The sequence below is a fragment of the Marmota monax genome, unplaced genomic scaffold, assembly GCF_021218885.2.
Source record: "Marmota monax isolate L192 unplaced genomic scaffold, Marmota_monax_Labrador192_F-V1.1 WCK01_AAM20220418_F8-fsc00008, whole genome shotgun sequence".
NCBI lineage: Eukaryota > Metazoa > Chordata > Mammalia > Rodentia > Sciuridae > Marmota > Marmota monax.
This window is the reverse complement of record NW_026694432.1, coordinates 29040909-29060389: the sequence shown is the minus strand read 5'-3', so window position 1 is coordinate 29060389 and position 19481 is coordinate 29040909. Positions and strand designations below refer to the sequence as shown.

The window sequence follows — 19481 nt, the reverse complement described above, 5'->3', positions numbered from 1 at the left end:
CTGCCACCATGTGGCGGGCAGAGGGATGACAGCCAGGAGCGCCCCACGGCCCACCAGCCTGAGACCCACTGGAAGCATTAGTTGTGGACCTACTGTGTGTGGCCCTGAGGTTTATTCTGTGGGGGACACGGAGAAGCCTGACCTATGGCAGAGAGGTGGCAGGAGAGAGGGAGTTCTTGAATAAGAAAAACACACAGCACCTCTGTGTGGCTCTGGGAAGAAGGAAGGACGGTGGCACCTTCCTCACACCAGAGCCGCCCAGGACCAGGACCTGTGTGGCGCACCGGGAGGGGACACTCTGTGAGGGCCACCTCAGGGCTTTTCATAGTCTCCAAACAGGAGAACAGACCAGAGTGTCATCAAGGGGGCCAGGGCAGAGGGGACGTGCCTCGGGTGGGCCACACGAGGCTCTGGGGTCTCGGGACTCTGCAGAGTCCCCGAGAAGCAAAAGTGGCCCAGGCGTGGGAGCTCCGCGAGGCACTGCTTCCTGCTGCGTCCCTCTGCCCGCTGTCAGGGTCCCTGTCACGCACGGTACATAGGACGGGTCCCCTCCATCCCTAGTCCTCGGGCCTCCACTGGCCCCTGTCCTGGTCCTTAACCCTTGACCCCGCCCCTTCCTCTCCTCCTCTCCCTCCGTCCCTGTCCCCCCTGCCCCCCTCCGCTCCTCCTCCCGCTGGCCTCGGGGCCTGACGCCTGCCCTCCGCCCTCTCTCGGGCTGTCCCCTCACCAGCCTGTCGAAAGCCGCCGACCTGGACCATCACTGGGTGGCCAAGGCCTGGCTGAAGGACATCGGCCTGTCCCAGTACTCCCAGGCCTTCCAGAACCACCTGGTGGACGGGCGGATGCTGCACTCCCTCGTGAAGCGGGACCTGGAGAAGCACCTGAGCGTGTCCAAGAAGTTCCACCAGGTCAGCATCCTGCTGGGCATCGAGCTGCTCTACCAAGTGAACTTCAGCAGGGAGGTGAGCCCCCCGCAGCCCCGCCTTCTCCTGCGTGTCCACTGTCTGGCTACCCGTTGGCGCCCGGCCTCGCTCCCTCCACCCATCCATCCATCCTCCCACCCATCCTCCCACCCATCCCCCAACCATCCTCCCATCTAACCTCCCATCCATCCTCCCATCCATCCTCCCATCCATCCCCCCATCCATCCTCCCATCCATCCTCCCATCCATCCTCCCTACCATCCTCCCATCTAACCTCCCATCCATCCTCCCATCCATCCTCCCATCCATCCCCCCATCCATCCCCCCATCCATCCTCCCATCCATCCCCCATCCATCCTCCCTACCATCCTCCCATCTAACCTCCCATGAAACCTCCCATCCATCCTCCCATCCATCCCCCCATCCATCCCCCATCCATCCTCCCATCCATCCTCCCATCCATCCTCCCATCCATCCTCCCATCCATCCCCCATCCATCCCCCATCCATCCTCCCATCCATCCTCCCATCCATCCTCCCATCCAAACTCCCATCCATCTCCCATCCATCCTCCCATCCATCCCCCATCCATCCTCCCATCCATCCTCCCATCCATCCCCCCATCCATCCTCCCATCCATCCCCCCATCCATCATCCCATCCATCCCCCCATCCATCCTCCCATCCAAACTCCCATCTATCCTCCCGACAACTGCTTATTTGGCTGGATTCAGGGGAAATGGGGCCCCTCACCCTCAGAGAGCCCACTGCTCCTGCGGGACACCCACAAAGAGGCCAGGGATGGCCACACTGAGGGACACTGACCCTGGGAGAGAAGCCGGGGCATTTATGAAAACCCAGAGAAGGAGCCTCCAGGGGTCAGGAAGGGCTTCCAGAGAGCGTGAGGCTCAAGGAGGAGCTCGAGAGACCCAGGGCGGATAACAGGAGGGAAGAACGCAGCAGAGGGACAGCAGGCCAGAGGACAGAGGCCCGGTCTGCGGCAGCGCAGGAGCCGAGTCCTGCGTGGGCGTGAGGAGGGCAGTGACCAGGGCCTGTGCACGCCGTAGAGTCTGGACTGTGCGTCAGTGACTTCAGCCCAAGGGCCTCTGCACTGACCCCCAGAGGCAGAGACCCCTGGCTGCTGGGCAGGGCCCAGATGGCTGTTCTGCAGGCAATACCAGAACACAAGCTGTCCAGGGTCTGCAGGGAGGGGCAGAGGGGACTGTCCAACCTCCCACTCCTCCCACAGCCTCTGCAGGGGACATGAGAACACGGGCCCCCAGTGACAGGGTGATAGTGTGACAGGGTCAGTCGTGACAGTGATGGGTACAAGAGGACACAGAGGGTCAGGGGAGCTGGTCAGGGCACATGGGGGAGAGTCTGCAGTTGGGCAGCCCCAGTGAGGGAGCGTCCCCATGGGAGAAGGTTGACCAGGAGTCCGTCCCCCAGGGGACCTCTGAGGGGCAGCAGGCCAACCCTCTGCAGGCCCTCATGGGTGGCATTTGATGCCGTGCCATTCACCACCCAGAGGCCAGGCAGGTCCCCTGCGCCCATGGGAAAGACCACACAGATATTCACTGGGCCCTGGGGGCAGGGCAGCGGGGACGCGGATCAGAACCCGCAGCCGTGGCCTCGCTGCCCCTCACCCCGGGGAGCCACAGGACGGCCTCGTGGGGCAGTGCACACGGCCCTCCTCACACGGCTCGCTGAGACCCCTGCAGCCCAGGGGACCCTCCCTCCACATGTGCCCCTCGTCCCCTCAATGGTCCCTCTGTCCCCAAGGCTCTGCAGGAGCGCCGGGCCCGCTGCGAGACGCAGAACACGGACCCCGTGGTGTGGACCAACCAGCGCGTGCTACAGTGGGTGCGGGACATCGACCTGAAGGTGGGCACGTGGCGGGTGGCAGGTGGCGGGTGCTGGGTGGCGGGCCAGGCGGGGGCTCCAGCGCGGGCAGACCCCGGGCGCCATTTGTGTGTGAACCAATATCCGTCTTTGTGTGGCCGCGGCCTCATCTCCGAGGCCTGCAAGAAGGCCACCCCTCCTGTCACTCACAGAGGCAGCCACTCATTCCCAGCCCTGGGGGACCCTGTGGTGACGCTAATGTCATGAGGGGCACTGAGCCAGCCGCACCCATCTAAGCAAGTGTGGGGTCCAGATCCAGGTGCATCTTGAACGCCACAAATAATCACGAGCCCCTGCTGGGGTCAGGGGCCTGTGAGTGACAAGAGCCGCCCCTCGGGGCTCTGAGGGTCGGGGAGGTCCCCTCCAGGCCCCGCCTCGTGCTCTGTCCCCAGGAGTACGCGGACAACCTGACCAACAGCGGCGTGCACGGCGCGGTGTTGGTCCTGGAGCCCACGTTCAATGCCGAGGCCATGGCCACGGCCCTGGGCATCCCCAGCGGGAAGCACATCCTCCGGAGACACCTGGCCGAGGAGATGAGCGCCGTCTTCCACCCGGCCAAGTGAGTGCCCGCGGCGGGCGGGGCCCTCGAAGCGGAGGGCCCTGGCCTCAGTCCTGACCATCCCTGGCTGGACCCCACCTAGCACGACGGTGCCCAGGACACTGAGGTCAGGGGCTAGGAGGAGGGAAGTCCACCTCCTAGGGTGAGATGGCAGCTCCAGCTGCAGGCAAGGGCCTGGGCAGGAGTGGGCACGTTAATGGAGCTTGTGGCCCAGGGAGCAGGGCACTGGGCACCTGCCTGCTCCAGCGTCCTCACCTAGAACATGCCCAGGCTTCACCCACAGGCACTGCCCTCCCCTCCCTCCGCCTTAGCCCAGGGGGTCATCCATGCGGCACTGGCTGGGTATCCTGAGTCCACCCTCCTGGCGCCAATCAGATCCCCGTCCCTCCTCCACACATGAGAAATTCGTTCTAAGGGGCCGTGCCCCCTGCCCAGGGTCAGCAGCCAGCAGGGGCAGGGCCTCGGTGGTCTTTTATTCTACCCATGTGGCGAATTGGACGGCTGGTCGGTCACGGATTGAGCCATCCTTGCATGTCTGGGGCGACCTCGCCTGGTCAGAGTGTGCGATACTTTTGCACGTTGCTGGGTTGGGTCTGCGGATACTGCATTCGGGATTTTTGCGTTTATATCTAGAAAGGACGTTGGCCCGCAGTTCTTGTCTGATGGTGCTTCTGTCTGGTTTGGGTGTCCGGGCAACGCCGGCTCCTGGAGTGAGTTGGGAACTTGTGTTGCTTGGAAGGGTCTGTAGGGTTGCTGTTCATTATTCTTGAAACATTTAGGAGAATTCACCCGTGAAACCGTCTGTCGGTAGGTTCCCCTCTGCGAAAAGCGTTTTGATGACTAATTCTCTCTCTTTACTTGTTAGGGGCTTATTAACGTTTTCTCTTGCTTTTGGAGTCAGCTTCAGTGGCCACACTCCCCCAGGAATGTGTCCGCTTCATCTAGGAGAATTGCTCATGCGCACAATGAATCCTACAATCGTCCCTCATGGCCTCTCTGCAAGGCTGCTCCGGAAGCCCCCTGTCCTTCCTGGGGCTGGCCACTGGACTCCTCTCTTTCATGGCTGGTCTAGCTAAGGTTTGTCAGCTGAGAAGACAGAGCCCAGATTGACCCTGGGCTCTTTGACTTGGACCTGAGAACGGGAAACCCAGACCCCGGGGCCTTGGGAGCCGCTGGCCACTCCCTGTGCCTCGCAGGCGCAGAAACAGGCTCCGGAGAGTGTCGTCCGTCTGGGGCGGGTCCCGGGCCCTGGGCTGCCCTTCCCCATCAGCCCCGGAGACCACGCGGTTCTCGGGGTGGATCCTGCACATGCCGATCCCTTGGTCCATCTCAGACCGTGGCCCTGTGCCTGGCGGAGCCCGCGGACCCTCATTTTGAGCCTTTTGGGGTAGTTGCAAAGTCGGATGGAAACTCTGTTCTGTGAACCCGGGATCCATCAGGAAAGGGCTTCCCTTCTCCAGGTCACCGCCTCCCCCGACCACCTTCGTGTGACCCTTAAACCTTGACCACCACGGGGTAACGGGTGGGCTCGGGACTGTCCGGGACCAGTGGGTGAGCGCGGAAGGTCCTGGTGGGGACAACAGGGCGGGTCCTTGTGTCTTGGGAGGCCAGGGCGTCCCAGAGGACCTCGTGCAGACAGGGTCAGAGGAGGGGACGGGACTTGGTCCAGGCTCCTCACCTCACACACGTGGAGCCTGATGCTGGTGGCCGAGGACAGAGAGGCAGTGCCAGCCCCTGGCCCACGCCAGACGCCCTGTTATCACCCTGTCCTCACCCTGCTGTCCCCCACACGTCCACACATGGCTCCCGAGTCAAGGTCCCCGGGTGGGATTTCAGATCCCCTTGGTTGAGACCCTGACCCACAGGCCAGGGGAACAGGCTTGGGTCAGTTGAGGGACACAGAGTCCCAGGGCATTTAGAGACACTTCTTAGCTGGGACAATCCCCAGCTAAGCCAACACGGGGGGTGGGGGACAGTGATCCGCGGCTTGTGGAGGGACACTTGGGAGGTGGACGGGGTGCTGCTCGCCGAGGGCTCCGCCCAGGACGTCTCTGCTGTGGTCCACGCGGGGAGCCCCCGTCCGCTGCCCCGTGGCCCTGCTCCTCTTCCAGATTTCTGGGGACAGGGACAGAACGGGGAGGGGAGGTGGCCTGGCCCTCTGGGTGAGTCCTTCCGGAAGGCTCTCCTTGCTCTTGAGTCAGGGTCCCTCTAAGTCACCAAGTCTGGCTTTGAACTCATGACCTCCTGCCTCGGCCCCCAGAGTGGCTGGCACCATGGATGTGCCCTCATGTCCGGCTCTGGGCTGCTGCTGACGGGGGGTGCCAGGTTCCGACACACCCCGAGTCATCGGGATGGACATCGGGGCTCCCCCAGGCCACCCCAGACTGAGCTCCCGGGAGGTGACCACAGCAGGCCTCACACTCTGTCACAAATGCTGACGTCAGAAGGTGTCGGGGACAAAGGTGTCACACCCTGTTTCATCTGAACCCCCCACACCCCCATGAGGAGGGGTCATCGCCCCATCTTATGGATGAGAATCGGAGGCCCCAGGGAGGGGCTGTGACTTCCCAAGATGTGACAAGGGTCAGAGGCAGCCCTGGCTTCTGCCACCAAGGAGTCCTCGTCCGGTGACCTTCCTCCAGGCTGGGGAACCCCGAGGAGGCAGATGAGGACAGGTCCTACACCTAGCAGGTGTGTCCCCTGAGGTCCTGTGGTCACTTAAAGCAGGGGGAGGGGCAGAGCGGTCGGCTCCGAGCCTCTTGGGGGACAACAAGCCTGACCCCAGGGACACACAGTCACCAAGAGTCTCTGGGTTCCATGAGGTCATCCTCCCACCTCCATCACCATGACAACGCACAGGACCCAGGGAGCAGTGTCTGACGGTGTCCCCTGCCATCTGCCTCCACACGAGCTGATCCCTGCCGCTGGTCAGCGCCAGCCGCGGGTCCCCCACAGGACTCTGCGTCACAGATGAGGAGAAGCGAAGCCCGGGGACCCACAGCAGGAGGGGCAGGACGGGCAGCCGGGGGCCAGCTGCGGCCTCGCTTCCTGGCTCCTCCAGCCCCTGCCGTCCCCGCCCCACGGGCAGAGGCTGAGCTGCAGGCACAGGAGTCCAGGCCTCCCCCTCCCCCCTGCTTCTCCTGCTTCCGTCTCTGTCTCTCCACCCCCGTCTCCAGCTCTCTGTCCCTCCCTGTCATCTGTCTGTCAGCTCTGCCACCGGGGCCCAGCCAGTCCTGGGGCTCAAGTCGGGCTTCTCCACCATCTTCTGTGTGATTTCAGGGCAGACGCTTGCCCTCTCTGAGCCTCAGTCCTCAGCGTGCATTGGGTTTAACTTCACTCCTGCCTCCTGGGTGTCGAGAGGGTGCTGTGGGCTCCGGGTGCAGGGGCAGCGGGTGCCGCTCTCTCCCCCACCTCATCTGTCCCCACCACAGTCCCGCACATGGAGAGCCCTGAGAGTCCCTGTCCAACAGCCCGCAGGCCGGCCACCACCCCCCCTGCCCATGACACCTCTCCTGGGCCCAGCTGCAGTACGCTGGCTCAGGAAACCCCAGGGGTGATGGCTTGTGCCCAGGCCACCCTGGGTATGGGAAGCTTGGAAGCAGGTCACTTGCCGAGGTTTGTCGGTTCACGGCTGGGAGAGTCTGTGAGTCTCAGATGAGACCTTGGAACCACTGGGGACAAAGGACTGAGGTTTATGTGACATGAGGACGTGAGTTTCGGGGACAGGGCAGAGTGCTGTGGTCTGAATGTGACTTGTCCCCATGAGCTCATGCAGGGCCTTAATCCCCAGACTCTCAGGACACTAAATCCAGCCGCAGTGTTTCGAGGTGGGGCCTCGGGGAAGTGATCGTGACAGATGAGGTCACTAGGGTGGAGTCCCCATGGATGGCTCCTGGTGGCTTAATAAGCAGAGGGACAGAGACCCCACAGAGAGATACATACAGTCCCCCACCATGATGTAATGCAGCCAGGGGGACCTCGCAAGAGCCTACACCATGCTGTTGGGCCTTCCTACCTCCAAAACTGAGCTAAATAAACCTCTTTTCCCTATAAGGTAGCCTGCCTCAGGTATTACACAATAGTAACAAAAAACAGTCATATAGCCAGGATGCCCCTTCTCCAGAACTTTCCACAAAACTTAGCCCCCCCCCCCAACATCCCTTTGCTCAAAGCCTGAGTGACTAGAAGTATTTCCTGGGTCCATTGGAGCTTCCAAAGACCTTTGCCTTGTGCTTGGCCGATTCCCTGGCACTTTTATGTTTTCATGGGTTTTGACCCAAAATTATGTCTATGGGGGGTTGGATTTCAGTCCCTGTGGAAAAAGCCAAGAGGGAAGATGTCACGGCACAGTGGTGGCAGCGGCCTACTGGGCTCTGCTGTACAGGCAAGGACACTGAGGCCCAGGCCACACCCTGCACAAGGACACAGCCAGGGGACCGTTGAGCAGGGACTCAAACCAGCTCTGTCCTCAAACCTGTGACGTGTGGTCACAGCAGTGGTCCTCACGCAGCACTTCTCAGAGCTTAGTGCCTCTCCTGGACCCTCCCCACAGCCTCGTGGGGATGTGCGTCATGAACCCCTCCCAGCCCAGGTGACCCGAATGCTCAGGGACCAAGCCAGGCCACACTCGCCGGCCCTGAACCCAGGGTGAGAAGACCCCGTCTAACTCTTGATCCCAGAGCCCCAGCTCAACTTCCCTCCCCGCCACCGTGGGCTTTGGGTGTCCTTGGACAAGAGGCACACCCACTCTGGACTTCTGTCTCTTCTTCAGGAAGAGCAGGAGAAGGGACGCGGGGCTCTTCCCACGTCACCCAGGCTCCACGAGTCGGGAGAATTCAGGGCCAACAGGTGGCTCCTCTCAGGAGAACTGCTCCCACCCACTGACCCCCCGGGATCTCATCCCCTGGTGCATAGGGAGGGCGGTCACCCGTGAAGCCCTCCAAGCCCGACGCTGGTGGGTGGCAGCCCGGGTCGTGGTCTAGGACTTCGCCCCGTTTGGCATCACCCTGTCACTACCGTCTCCGAGGCGCCCCTCCCCGCCCCGGAACTTTCCCAGAAACGTGGCCCAGATCAGCAGAAGCTCTGAGCGGCTCAGCCCGTCAGTTTCCCGCTACTGGGAAAAATGCCCGGCGGTCACCTCATGGGGGGGGGTGGCCTGGCCCACAGGTCTCACCACCAAGTGGCACCAAGCTGGGACCCCAAGCCTTTAGTACACGGGCCTTTGGGGACACTTCAGATCCGAACTATAGCAGCAGCTTAAAAGGTGCTCGAGGGCACTTCTCATGAGGCCCATGGCGCCCGCCTGCAAGCCCAGCCACTCAGGAGGCTGAGGCAGGAGGATCTCAACTTCAAAGCCAGCCTCTGCAATTGAGTGAGGCCCTAAGCAGCTCAGTGAGATCCTGTCCCTAATAAAATACAGAAAAGGGCTAGGGATGGGGCTCAGTGGTCCAGTGCCCCTGAGTTCAATCCCCAGTAACCAAAAATAAATAAATAAAAAACAAAATAAAAAGAAGTGCATTTCTCTTAATGAGCCATCTCCGCGGTGGCCTGAACCATGACACAAACTCTAGCCAACAGACCCCTGAGCATCTGGTGTCCGGTGCCTAGGAGACCCGCGGGGCTCTGAGCGCCAAACCCCACAACTCCAGGATGGGAGAGGTGGCTGGAGGCTGTAGAGAAGCCACTCAGGGTCACACGGCCAGGAGCAGACCCGGGCTCGGCCACGCTGGCCTGGGAAGGCCCTGGACAGATCCCAGACACAGGGGCTTGGGCCCCGCAAGCTGGACAGGTGACGTGGCCCTCAGTCACCGCAGGGCCACCCCCGCTGCCAGAGAAAGCAGGGGCCGAGCGAGCCCGGGTCCTGGGGCGGCTGGACCCAGAGGGCAGGTGGGGCACTGGAGCCCAGGACGCAGGCCGCCGGCCAGCGCCGCCCACAGAACCCTGGTTTCTGTCTCCAGGGACAGGCGGGCTGGCACAGGGGCCGGCACACCTCCTCCAGGAAAGGTAGAAGAGGGTAGACTGGGAGCCGTAGCAAGAAAGGCCCAGGAACGGGGCCCTGACCGCTGGGCGCGGTCTGCAGGTAGGAGGACTTACACACAAGCCAGGGCCAGCTGACGGGGCCGGGCCGCCGTCGGCCAAACCCGACTCTCAGGGCGTCTCGATGCTTTTTCACAAAAAAAATGAATGGAGGAGTGGGGGGGGGGACCTGGATTTCAGTCAGATCAGGAACAACTTCCTGGGCTTCTGAGGTCACATTGGGATTCTTCCCGCCAGTCCTCCATTCCCTGGTAAGTGTTTCAGCTTTCTGGAGAGTTCAGAGACTTCGGAGTCTCAGAGACTTGGGGACTTGGGTTTGGATCTCGGCTCTGCTGGTGGCACTGTGTGACCTTGGGCAGGTTGGTCACCCCCTGTGCCTGCTTCCCCTCCTCTGTAGCATGATTGGCAGGCAGTCCCTGTGTAGGCGCTCGGTGCTCCTGGGAGGTGCCCAGGGAGTCTTGGCAGCTGTGACCCTTGTCACCGGTGTGCACGTCCCTGGGTGGCACAGGTGCCTGAGCCTCTCCTGCTGATGCACAGTGCTGTGTCCCCAGCTCCACAGGCATCCGCGAGGCGGAGCGCTTTGGAACGCCACCGGGCAGGGCCTCCAGCGTCACCCGGGCGGGGAAAGAGGACAACATCGGGGGCAGCGGCAGGCACAGGACTGGCCGGGTAAGTCGCTGGTGGCCACCCAGGGGGCCCGCTCCTGCGAGGGCACTCTGCCTCCGGCCCCACTGTCCACTCCCGGCCTCCCTCTGTGGCCTGTGACGGTGCAGCAGGGGGCAGGGTCTCGGGGGCTTTGGGGACCACCCCAGTGGCCACTTCCCAGGACCCATGGGACGCCTCGGCCTGGTGACAAGAGCCCCCGTGGTCCCCACGGGGCTCAGAGTGTAGTCTCGCCCACCTGCCCTGTGCCTGGGCCCGGGGAGGGAGGCAGGTGCGGCCATCGCCCTGGAGGGAGGACCCGGCTGGCCTGGGGTCTGAGGCCAGCACTGACCAGTGCAGGAGACGACCTTTGGCGACCCCGGCCACGTGGCCGGGAAGCTCCTGCAGCCAGGGTGTGTCCTAAGGGGACCCTGTGGACACAGGTCACCCGGGTGACACAGGGCCATCTGCTCAGCAGCACCGCCCGGTGTGAACGGTCCCACCGCCACCCTGGGGACAGGATCGAGTCACCCCCCAGGATGCTCCGTCTAGAACACACCTGCAGTAGGGTGACACCCTCCCCAAAGGGGTCAGAACTTGTCCTTGGGGGCGGGTTTGAAAAATCCCACCTGTGCACTGTCACCCGACCTCAGGCGTCACGGCAGGGACAAGTTAGGAAAACCGTCTACAGAATCTCCTTCGGGGAGAGAGATTATTTTTTAAGTGGACAAACCGTGGTCTAGAGAGAAAGGCCGCTGTGCAGTGGCCCACGCCTGTAATCCCAGCACTCCGGAGGCCGAGGCAGGAGGACACGTTGGAGGCCAGCCTCAGCAACTTAGCGAGACCCTGTCTCAAAATCTCAAAGTGTAAAGGGCTGGGGAGGGCTCAGGGGTAGAGCTTTCACTTGGTGTGCAGGAGGCCCGGGGTGCAATCCCAGCGCTGGGAGGAGGAGGAGGAGGAGGAGGAGGAGGAGGAAGAAGGAGGAGGAGGAGGAGGAGGAGGAGGAGGAGGAGGAAGGAAGGGGGGTGGAGAGAGAGGACGGGCCACATCAGGCAATGAACAATACTAACCACCTTCGCCACGGAGAGGACAGAGACGTTGACAGAAGAGCTCGCTGGGGGCCTACTGTGCGTGGTAACAGCTCCCACTGTGCGCCGGCACTGCTCTGTGCTCTGCAGACAAGATTTCTACCCTAAATGACCCTCAGAGGTTGCTGGGTTTCCCATTTTCTAGCTGAGAAAACTGAGATTCAGAGAGAGGCGGTGACAGTCCGAGGTCACCCATCAGGAAGTGACAGAGCAGGGACCCAATGCCAGTCTGAGTCTCCAAAACCGGTTCCTGCCACGCCAGGTGGTCTAGAATGTTCCCTCTGGACCTGGGGAGGCAGTCAGACCCCGCGCCCCTGCTGAGCTGTTCTCACAGGGACTTTCCGTACCCCTGTTCCCAACGCGCTTCCTCCTGAGCCGGGGGGGGGGGAGGAGGTTTTCATGAATCGATGTGATAAAACTTGTCCTTACCCTTCGTCACCCACTGAGTCCTCCCAGCTGGGAACAGGGAACCGTCTCCTGATGTTGGTTCACACAGTGGTCTCTGCCGCCTGGAGCACTCAGGTAGAATGACTAACAGGAGGAGCACAGAGAAGTCAAGGGAGTTACTCAAGGTCACACAGCGAGACTAGAGACACCACATTTCCCAGGCCTCAGACACTCAGTTCTTGTCTCTCTTCCTCCTGTCCCTCTGTCCTCAGCTGCCCCTCGGGAAGATAGGAAGGGGCTTTAGCAGCAAAGACCCGGATTTCCACGACGACTACGGCTCTCTTCAGAACGAGGAGTGCGGGGACGATGACGCGCAGGCCGGGCCGGAGCAGTACCGTCTGGACGGCTACAGCAGCCCAGAGGTCACCAATGTGTAGGGAGCCTGCGTGGACAGAGGCCACCCCGGCCCCAGGTGCTGACCTGTACAGAGCCACCTGGGGCCGAGGAGCGCCTCTGCTCCGGGCGGAGCCCCACAGACTGTGGCCACGGACAAGGGCGCGGGGCCCAGGAGACCCGTGGCCCTCGGCCAGGCGAGGCGGAGCCCGGGCTGACCACACACCCACGTGCCAGCAGAGAGCAGGGCCAGGCAGGGCCACCAGGGGCACCAGGGAGGGACCGAGAACCTGGGCTCTGACCTGGGTCACGACTCCCAACAGTCGGGGTGGCGCACTGGGTCCACTCGCGGGCTCCGTGTCGAGTGGACATGCAAAACGCTGGTCCCCTGGGCCACCGCGGACACCCTGCCTCGTGACCACAGGAGCAGGACTGAGTTCAGTGACAACGGCACAGCATGGTGATGAGTTTAGGATCTGGTGCGGGAAACGTTGTCACTGCAGCTATGATGTCCCTGTCACCTGAAACAGTGTGCTCACCGATGCCCTGAAGGAGCCACAGACCCCACAGAGTGAAATCAGTGGGCGCTGGGAGGGGCACCCTCCAGCCCTTCTCCTGACCCACGTGGTTTTGCTGTGTGGTTTTTCCCCAGTGGCCTCCCTCTCTGTGCCTCAGCGTCTTCATCTATAATACTTCTGAGGATTAACCATTGCTAATGTCCGTAACACACTTTGAACCCTCGCGGGAGACAGCCGGAAGTGACGGGGTGGGCCGGGGTCTAATTCCCCAGCCACAGCACGAGGAGCCTGACCCCGGACTGCTTCTCTCCTGCTTTGCTCCAGTTGGAACACTGGCCCGATGCTCCCCCTCCTGGGAGGTCTTTGCACCAGGAGCCAATGGAAAGTTCATGTTCCAAGGTTTGCAGCAGGCGCGGGCCTCTGAGGACCAACAAGCGCCTGTTCTTCCACCCGACAAATCACTTCCCCTCGTGGAAAAGCACACAGAGCCAAGATGGACCCGAGATGCACTCCTCCCCGAGGCTGCCAGGGCTCCAGCCATCTCCATGACCTTCTCGACGAGCACAGCCATCTGAATCCTGGGCCTTCTGGGACACATTTCTGATCGCAGGACCCAAGGGAGAGATGAATCTCTGGTGTGTGGCTTGGCTTTTTGAGGTTCCAAACCCCAGGGTCTGTAGGACACTCCAAGTCGGGAGCCCAGAGAGGAGGGGGACCTCCCTGTAACCTGGCGGCCACCCAGCTGGGCGCACTGAGACCCCAGTCGCCCCCGGGAGGCAGCCAGGCAGGGGGCGGGGAGGGGCCCGAGCGCGGATCTGAGGACGTGAGGCCACATTCCCCCCGGCCATGGGCAAGGACACCCTCACGCGTCCCAGGCTCCATCCCCTCGGGGACAGTCGGGGAGGCTCTGGCTGAGACAGCATGGCCAGCAGCCTGGGGCGACCCCGAATGCCCCTGGGGGTCCCCATGATGCCACCACCTGGGGCTCCTCGTCCCTGGAGACCCCTAAACACCAGCCCCGCTCCACGTGGGCAGTGGGGAGTCCCAGCGGGGACAAGCTGGCCAGGCCACCACACAGGATGAGGACCTGCCACCTCCCCTCCAGACAGCCCAGTGTGGTGACAGTCCCCTAAGGGTGGCCTCGGGACCCAGGAACCCCCGTGACGTGCTTCTCAGAGCTTCGCCGTCTGTGCCGCCCAGGAACTTGGGCACGGGGCTCGGGGACAGGGCGCAGGCCCCCACATGCCTCCTGGGACCGGGGGTCCAGCGCCAGTGGGCTCCGCCGGGCAGACTCTCTGGCTTCCTAAGGCCCCGTCCCCTCTGGGGGACAAGCCTCTCCTTGGCACCCTCCACCCCATCCTCAGCCCCTGGGTCCAGGTGGTGGTGGCAGGTGGCAGGCACCCCAGGCCAGAGAGGGGACGGGGCAGGACGGAGGCGGGACAGGACACTGCGCAGGCCTGACTTCCACGCGGGGACCCCTCGCCCGGGGACAAGCGCCCCCGCTCAGCCCTGAGGCCCGTCCCGTGAGTCCCTCATGCTCCGTGGCCACCGCCTCCGCCCGCGTCCGAGGCTCTTCTCCGTTGCGCAGTGAGGACGAGAACCCCGCGGCCTGGTGACCCCTGGATGGCGGGTGCCACCAGCATGTGGCCACAAGGAGACTGTCCTGAGCCCCAGCCCCGAGGGGAGTCTGTGGCCACCAAGGAGGTGACTGTGACAGGGACCGGTTCCTGGCCATGGCCACTGTCCTCCCTGGAGTGGACTCTAACACCAATAATAAACACCAGCGCCTGGCGCTCAGCCCGGGGTGGCTCTGGTCAGTGTCCCCAGCAGCCCCTGAGGGGGCTAGGGGCCCATTTCACGGAGGGGGACATTGAGACACAGATGAGGGGTTTGCACGGCTCCTCAGGCTAAGAAGCCACAGGTGGGGACTCGGGCCCCATCCCAGGGCCTGCAGACCCCAGGCTCCCTGTCCCCTGGACACTGACCCCTCTGCCCACCCTCCTGCATGACCCACAGGGCCAGGCAGGTCAGAGTGGAGTTGGGTGCCCTCTGTCTGCTGGCGCATCCCTGCAGGGACGCTGCCTCCGTCCTGCACAGGGGAGGGGAGGCCTGACCAGTGACCGCCCCAGTGTCACCTGTTACCTGCCCCTCTGTCACCTCCACCTTCAGGTGGCCGGTGGGTCTCAGGGGCGTTCTTGGACCCAGCTCAGAGCGTCCCAGACTTTCACCTGCTCACAGACCAGCAGGCGGGGGTCTGGGGTCGGGTGTGGACGGCCTGGGCTGGCTTCCCCGGGGTCCCACAGGCACCAAGCCACCTGCTGGGCCAGGGCCAGCACGTCCCGGCTGCCCACGGGCCTCGCGGCCGGGCTCTTCACCTGGGGAGGAGGTGTCCCCGGGTGTCCAGCCACCAGACTTGTGCCTCGGCAGGAGGGAACGGGCTCCCTGGCTGTCACTAGTCAGGAGGACAGGGAGGCCCCGGCTCCAAGTGGGGAGGGTGGCGTCGGGGAGCCATTGCGAGGCTGGGTGGGGACACGGTGTCAGTGGGCTGGCCACAGACATGACTGACTGAGACCCCCGGGGGCCAGGGCCAGGTGGTGCTGAGGACGCCGAGGCTGGAGATGAGAAAGTGCCCGTGACCCGGCGACCCGGGCCAGTGTGGTCGCGGGGTAGCCTGGGGACAGAGAGGGCCTCCTGAGCTGAGACCCGGCTTCTGAAGCCTTCCTGCAGGCTCAGGGGGAGTCCCCAGAACCTACTCGGATCCCAGCACCTGTGACGAGTCTGGAGCGAGAGGCAGCTGGCGTCAGGACTTCCCACGTGGGGTGATTAGTCAGGAAGCAGAGTCCAGTCGGCAAAAAGGACCCCAGACCCAGAGCAGCAGGTGCAAATGTCCTGTGGCAGGAGGAGCAGAGTCCGAGGTTGGAAAGAGCCCCACAGGGCAGAGTGCAGGGAGGGGCCGCCTCAGGTGCTAAGGGACAGTGGAACCTGCTGGCCTCGGCCTGCTCCCAGGGCGCCCCCTGGGGCCCTGCCTCTCTGTCACCCCAGGTGCACTTAGTGCAGCCCAGGGTCCAACCAGGCGTGGGCCCTGCCTTCTGCAGATGCCTCACTCTTCCCCGGGCTCGGGCTGGAGGTTATGAGGCCACGGGCTGATGTGGCGGGCCCATGAGGTGGCTCCTGGGTGGCCAGGGCACAGCTGACTTGGGCCACCTAAGGCCTGGGGCCTCAAATAGGAACCCAGGCGTCTGCACTGAGCCGAGCTGGCTGCCCAGCCCCAGGGGCTGCCCAGCCTTCCCTGCCCCCTTCCAGGGTCCTTCAGGCACCCGGGGGAGGGCCCGGGCTGCGCCGTCTCCCTGACCCCTGTCCCCCGGGCGGGGGGCTGCTCTCAGCCGGGTTTCACTGGAGTTTGTTCTGGGCGCCCAGTGTCCTCGGGGCGTGACCACCAACTGCATTCACAGGGGAGACAGACGGGGCACAGGAGGCGCCCAAGCCTCGGCCGGAGGCCTCCACCCGCTGCCCTGGCCCCTCAGAGGCTCCTTGGCACCTGCAGGTGGGCTCCGCGGTCCGCGTCTGGCCCCTGGAGTGGCCGGGTGCGTCCCAGCCCCGACCCCCGCGGGTCCCCCGAACCTCCAGAGAACAGAGCCAACTTGGCTTTCGGTTCTTTGCCGGGGGACCCTGTGGTCACATGCGAGATCCCCCTGAGCGCGTCCACGCCCCCACGACTGAAGCACAGGAGCAGACAGATATGCATCTCAGGGAGGCCAGCCGCCACCCAAGGCCACCAGGCCGTGCCCTCGGTCCGTCCCCACGGCCGGGTGTCGGTGTCGTACCTTAAACTGCTAATTAATGAATGTCCCCGGGTCACGCTGTAGCTTCTCCTCCCGTGGCCGGCGGACAGGGCGGACCAGGGTGGCCACCCCCGCAGACACTTCTGTGGCGCCCTGCAGGGTCCAGAGGAACGCGGCTGAGGGGCAGCGCCATCCCAGGGGGCTTCCAGACACACCCCGCCTGGGGCAGGGACCAGATGGTTCAAGGCCCTAAGGGCGTCGCTGACTCACGGACAGCCCTGCGGGACCTGGTGGCTCTGAGACACCTGGACCCAGGGTCCACCTTCCTGCGGCTCTTAGGCTCACTCCCCTTTGGGTCGGTTCCTTCTCGGACAGATTGTCCCCGCTGTTGGCTCGGGGCCCGGAGACACACTGGCCCGGGCTGGCACCCGCGCACAGGACAGGGCCTCTTGCTGGACAGTCCTAGCCAGTCACGGGTGGAGTCTTGTCCTCTGGGACAGGAGAGGGCGGCCAGTACGCGGGGCCAGGTCAGCTCGCCCAGGCCCCCCTGCCCCGGGGACACTGCGTGCCCCAAGGCTGCAGCCACCCAGAGGCGAGAAAGCAGGTGCAGCCCCCCTGGGGACCCCCGGGGGAGGGGACCCAGCACCCGAGGGTACGGGATCCGAGGGAGCTCAAGTGCTTTACACGAAACAACACAGTATCTACAGGTGACCCACGGGTGTCCCCTCCCAGACACGCGAAGCCATCTCTAGACGCCTTCTAGCACACAGCGCGACGTGGTGCCCCAGAACCCAGGCTCCCTGTCCTGTGTGCTTGGTTCCAGGGCTTGAACCCGGGGCACTCACCACTGAGGGTCTCACTGAGCTGCGCAGGGCCTCCCTCAGTTGTCCAGTCTGGCCTCAAACTTGCAGTCCTCCTGCCTCAGCCTCCTGAATCACTGGCATTCGGGCGTGGGCCACCGTCCCAGGCTCGGCGGCATTATCTGGGGCGGAATGGGGAGGGTCAAGAAGTCTGTGTTCAGAAGACTCCGGGGTTTTTCTGAACATTTCCAGGGTTGGCGGATCCTTCAGCGGTAGCCGAGGTGGCGAGGGCCAGCTGTCCAGCAAGACCTGGACCCTCCCGCGCGCCCCCCTCCAGGGGGCCGGGCAGCAGACCCCGGGAGAGGGAGCCCTGGAATTCAGTAGGGGACAGCCTTGACTGTGGGCCCCAGGAGCGGCAGGAGAGCCAGAGGGAACTGAGAATCTGGGGACGTCGAGCGGCCCGTGTGCTGTGATCCTCGGCAGCCGCTCCGAGCCTCCGCCTGGGGACGTCCTGGCCGGACGTCCTTGGAAGGATGTTCAGGAGCTCCCCGGCCTTGCCCCCCGTGCCCCTGACACCCCAGAGCTTCTCCAGACCCAGCCAGACGTCCCTTGAGGGAGGGACAACGTCACCTTCAACCGAGTCACGACCATGACTCCCTCTCGGGTTGGCGTTGCTCTTCTGATTGACAGACGGGGACACTGAGGCCCGGGTGGCTGGTGGGGGGTCTCCTCCTGAGCAGGGGCTGGGCCTCAGCCCGGGCTCCCTCCTTTCCATTCCGGCCGGTCCCATAGCTGGGTGCACCTGGTCTGTGCACCCAGCTGTGACGGGGACAGAGGTGTCCTTGCTAGACACTCCCCCACCTGAGGGGACGGCTCTGTCCCTGCAGGTCTGAGGGCGGAGACAGCCCTGTGGGCCCCGAGCTCCTGCCTCCTCAGGGACTTGGAAAGGTCCCAAGAGCTCCTTTCACTCCCTCCGCCGTCCGACCCCATCAGGAAACAAGCAGGACACCCAGGGGACTCGCCCACAGACTCACAGCAAGTCAGGGGCAGAGCCTGGCACAGCCAGGGGACCAGCCAGTCTGGCCTCTCTGATCAAGTTCTAGGTCGGGATCTTGGTTCCACGGTTTCACAGACCCAGGGCTGGGCAATTCCGGGCCAGTTCCTCACCCTCTCTGTCCCTGTCCCGATCTGTCTTCAGAGTGTGCAGGTCACGCGGGATTCGGAGCCGCCCTAATCCCCCTTTAAAGAGCCTCTTCCCGATCCAGTGGCATCCTTCCCTCCCCGGGGGTCAGGGCCCCAGCTGATGAATTCTGAAGGACATGGTCCAGCTGGTGACAGTCCCACACCCCCCACCTGCCTCAGTCCACGGGACCTGGGTTTCAGCCACTTGACTCACAAAGGTCCCACCTCAGTTTCCCGCGGTCAGCTGGGCTCCACCCGACCACTGTGGCCCCAGCCCGCCGACTCCCCAGGCCACACGCCTCCCCCGCTCTGGCCCCAGGGGACGGTCACAGAGCAGGTGCTTCCAGGAAGGACACACGAGAAAGAGGCCAGGCCAGGGAGGAGGCTGGACACAGCTCGCAGCTGCCCCCGCGGGACCTCTGTGCCACCTCCACCCGGTGAGCTGAGGGCAGGGGTCCCTGGGGGCTTGGGCTGGTTCTCCAGAGCTGGACTCCTTCAGCAGAGTGTCCCGGCCAGCGGTCCAGCACTCAATCAGATCCCCGAGGTCAGCAGCTGGTCAGGACAAGGGTTTATTTTGATCCTAGTTTCAGAGCCTGCAGCCCACGCGCCTGGCCCACTGACCTGGGTCTGCAGCCGGACGGTGCGTCTGGGCGGGACGGGGTGGAAGGAGCTGCTCACCTGTGACTCCAATGACAGACGGAAGCGGAGGGGCTGGGTCCCCTCATAAAGCTTTCACTCCCAACAGTGCCACCAACAGTGCCACCCAACAGCGCCACTCCACAGTGCCACCCCACAGTGCCACCCCCCACAGTGCCACCCCACAGTGCCACCCCTGGGCCTGCAGATTCACGGATGGACATCGATGTGGGGCCTGAGCCAAGCTTCAGCCAGTCGTGGTGGGGCAGGTGGTGGATGTGGCTGCGCCGTGAGGCTGGCCTTGGGGACCAGCTACTCACGAGAGCCGCTGAAGAACTCTGGCCCAAACCCCCAGATCCTGCTCCAAAGCTGGCAGAATCCTGGGCAGGGCCTGCGACCCCCACTCAAACCCTAAGACTCACATTAGACCCGAGAGGCCCACAGCAGGGACGGGCGTCTGCAGCATATTTAGACTACGCGGGTGATTCTGGGGCTTGGATCCACCCTGGGATGACCCGCTCCTGTGGAAGCCACCAGGACAGCCCGCAGTCCCCCCACTCACCACTAGATGGTGGGACAGCACGTGCCTCACTCGTCAGCAGGCTCCATCCAGGAGCCGCCAGGCAGTCAGACCC

The 19481-nt window shown here is 63.7% G+C and overlaps 1 protein-coding gene and 1 long non-coding RNA gene across 4 annotated transcripts in view; one reads left to right on the top strand and one right to left on the bottom strand.

Moving 5' to 3' along the window:
• Positions 1–14243, top strand: part of Kazn (kazrin, periplakin interacting protein) — a 954456-nt gene extending 940213 nt beyond the window's left edge. For all 3 annotated transcript variants that reach the window (XM_058571142.1, XM_046469030.2, XM_046469035.2), the window contains 5 exons: positions 731–962; positions 2704–2805; positions 3216–3382; positions 9970–10087; positions 11808–14243. In XM_058571142.1, the coding sequence (XP_058427125.1) occupies positions 731–962; positions 2704–2805; positions 3216–3382; positions 9970–10087; positions 11808–11972 (784 nt within the window). In that variant the 3' untranslated portion in view covers positions 11973–14243. The remainder of the gene's footprint in view (positions 1–730; positions 963–2703; positions 2806–3215; positions 3383–9969; positions 10088–11807) is intronic.
• On the bottom strand, positions 11067–18981 carry LOC124110011 (uncharacterized). The gene is made up of 3 exons (XR_006857151.2): positions 16271–18981; positions 11578–15335; positions 11067–11232 (listed from the first exon to the last, which is right to left on the bottom strand). It is a non-coding gene; the product is annotated as an uncharacterized LOC124110011 (long non-coding RNA).
• Positions 18982–19481: the final 500 nt, after the last annotated feature.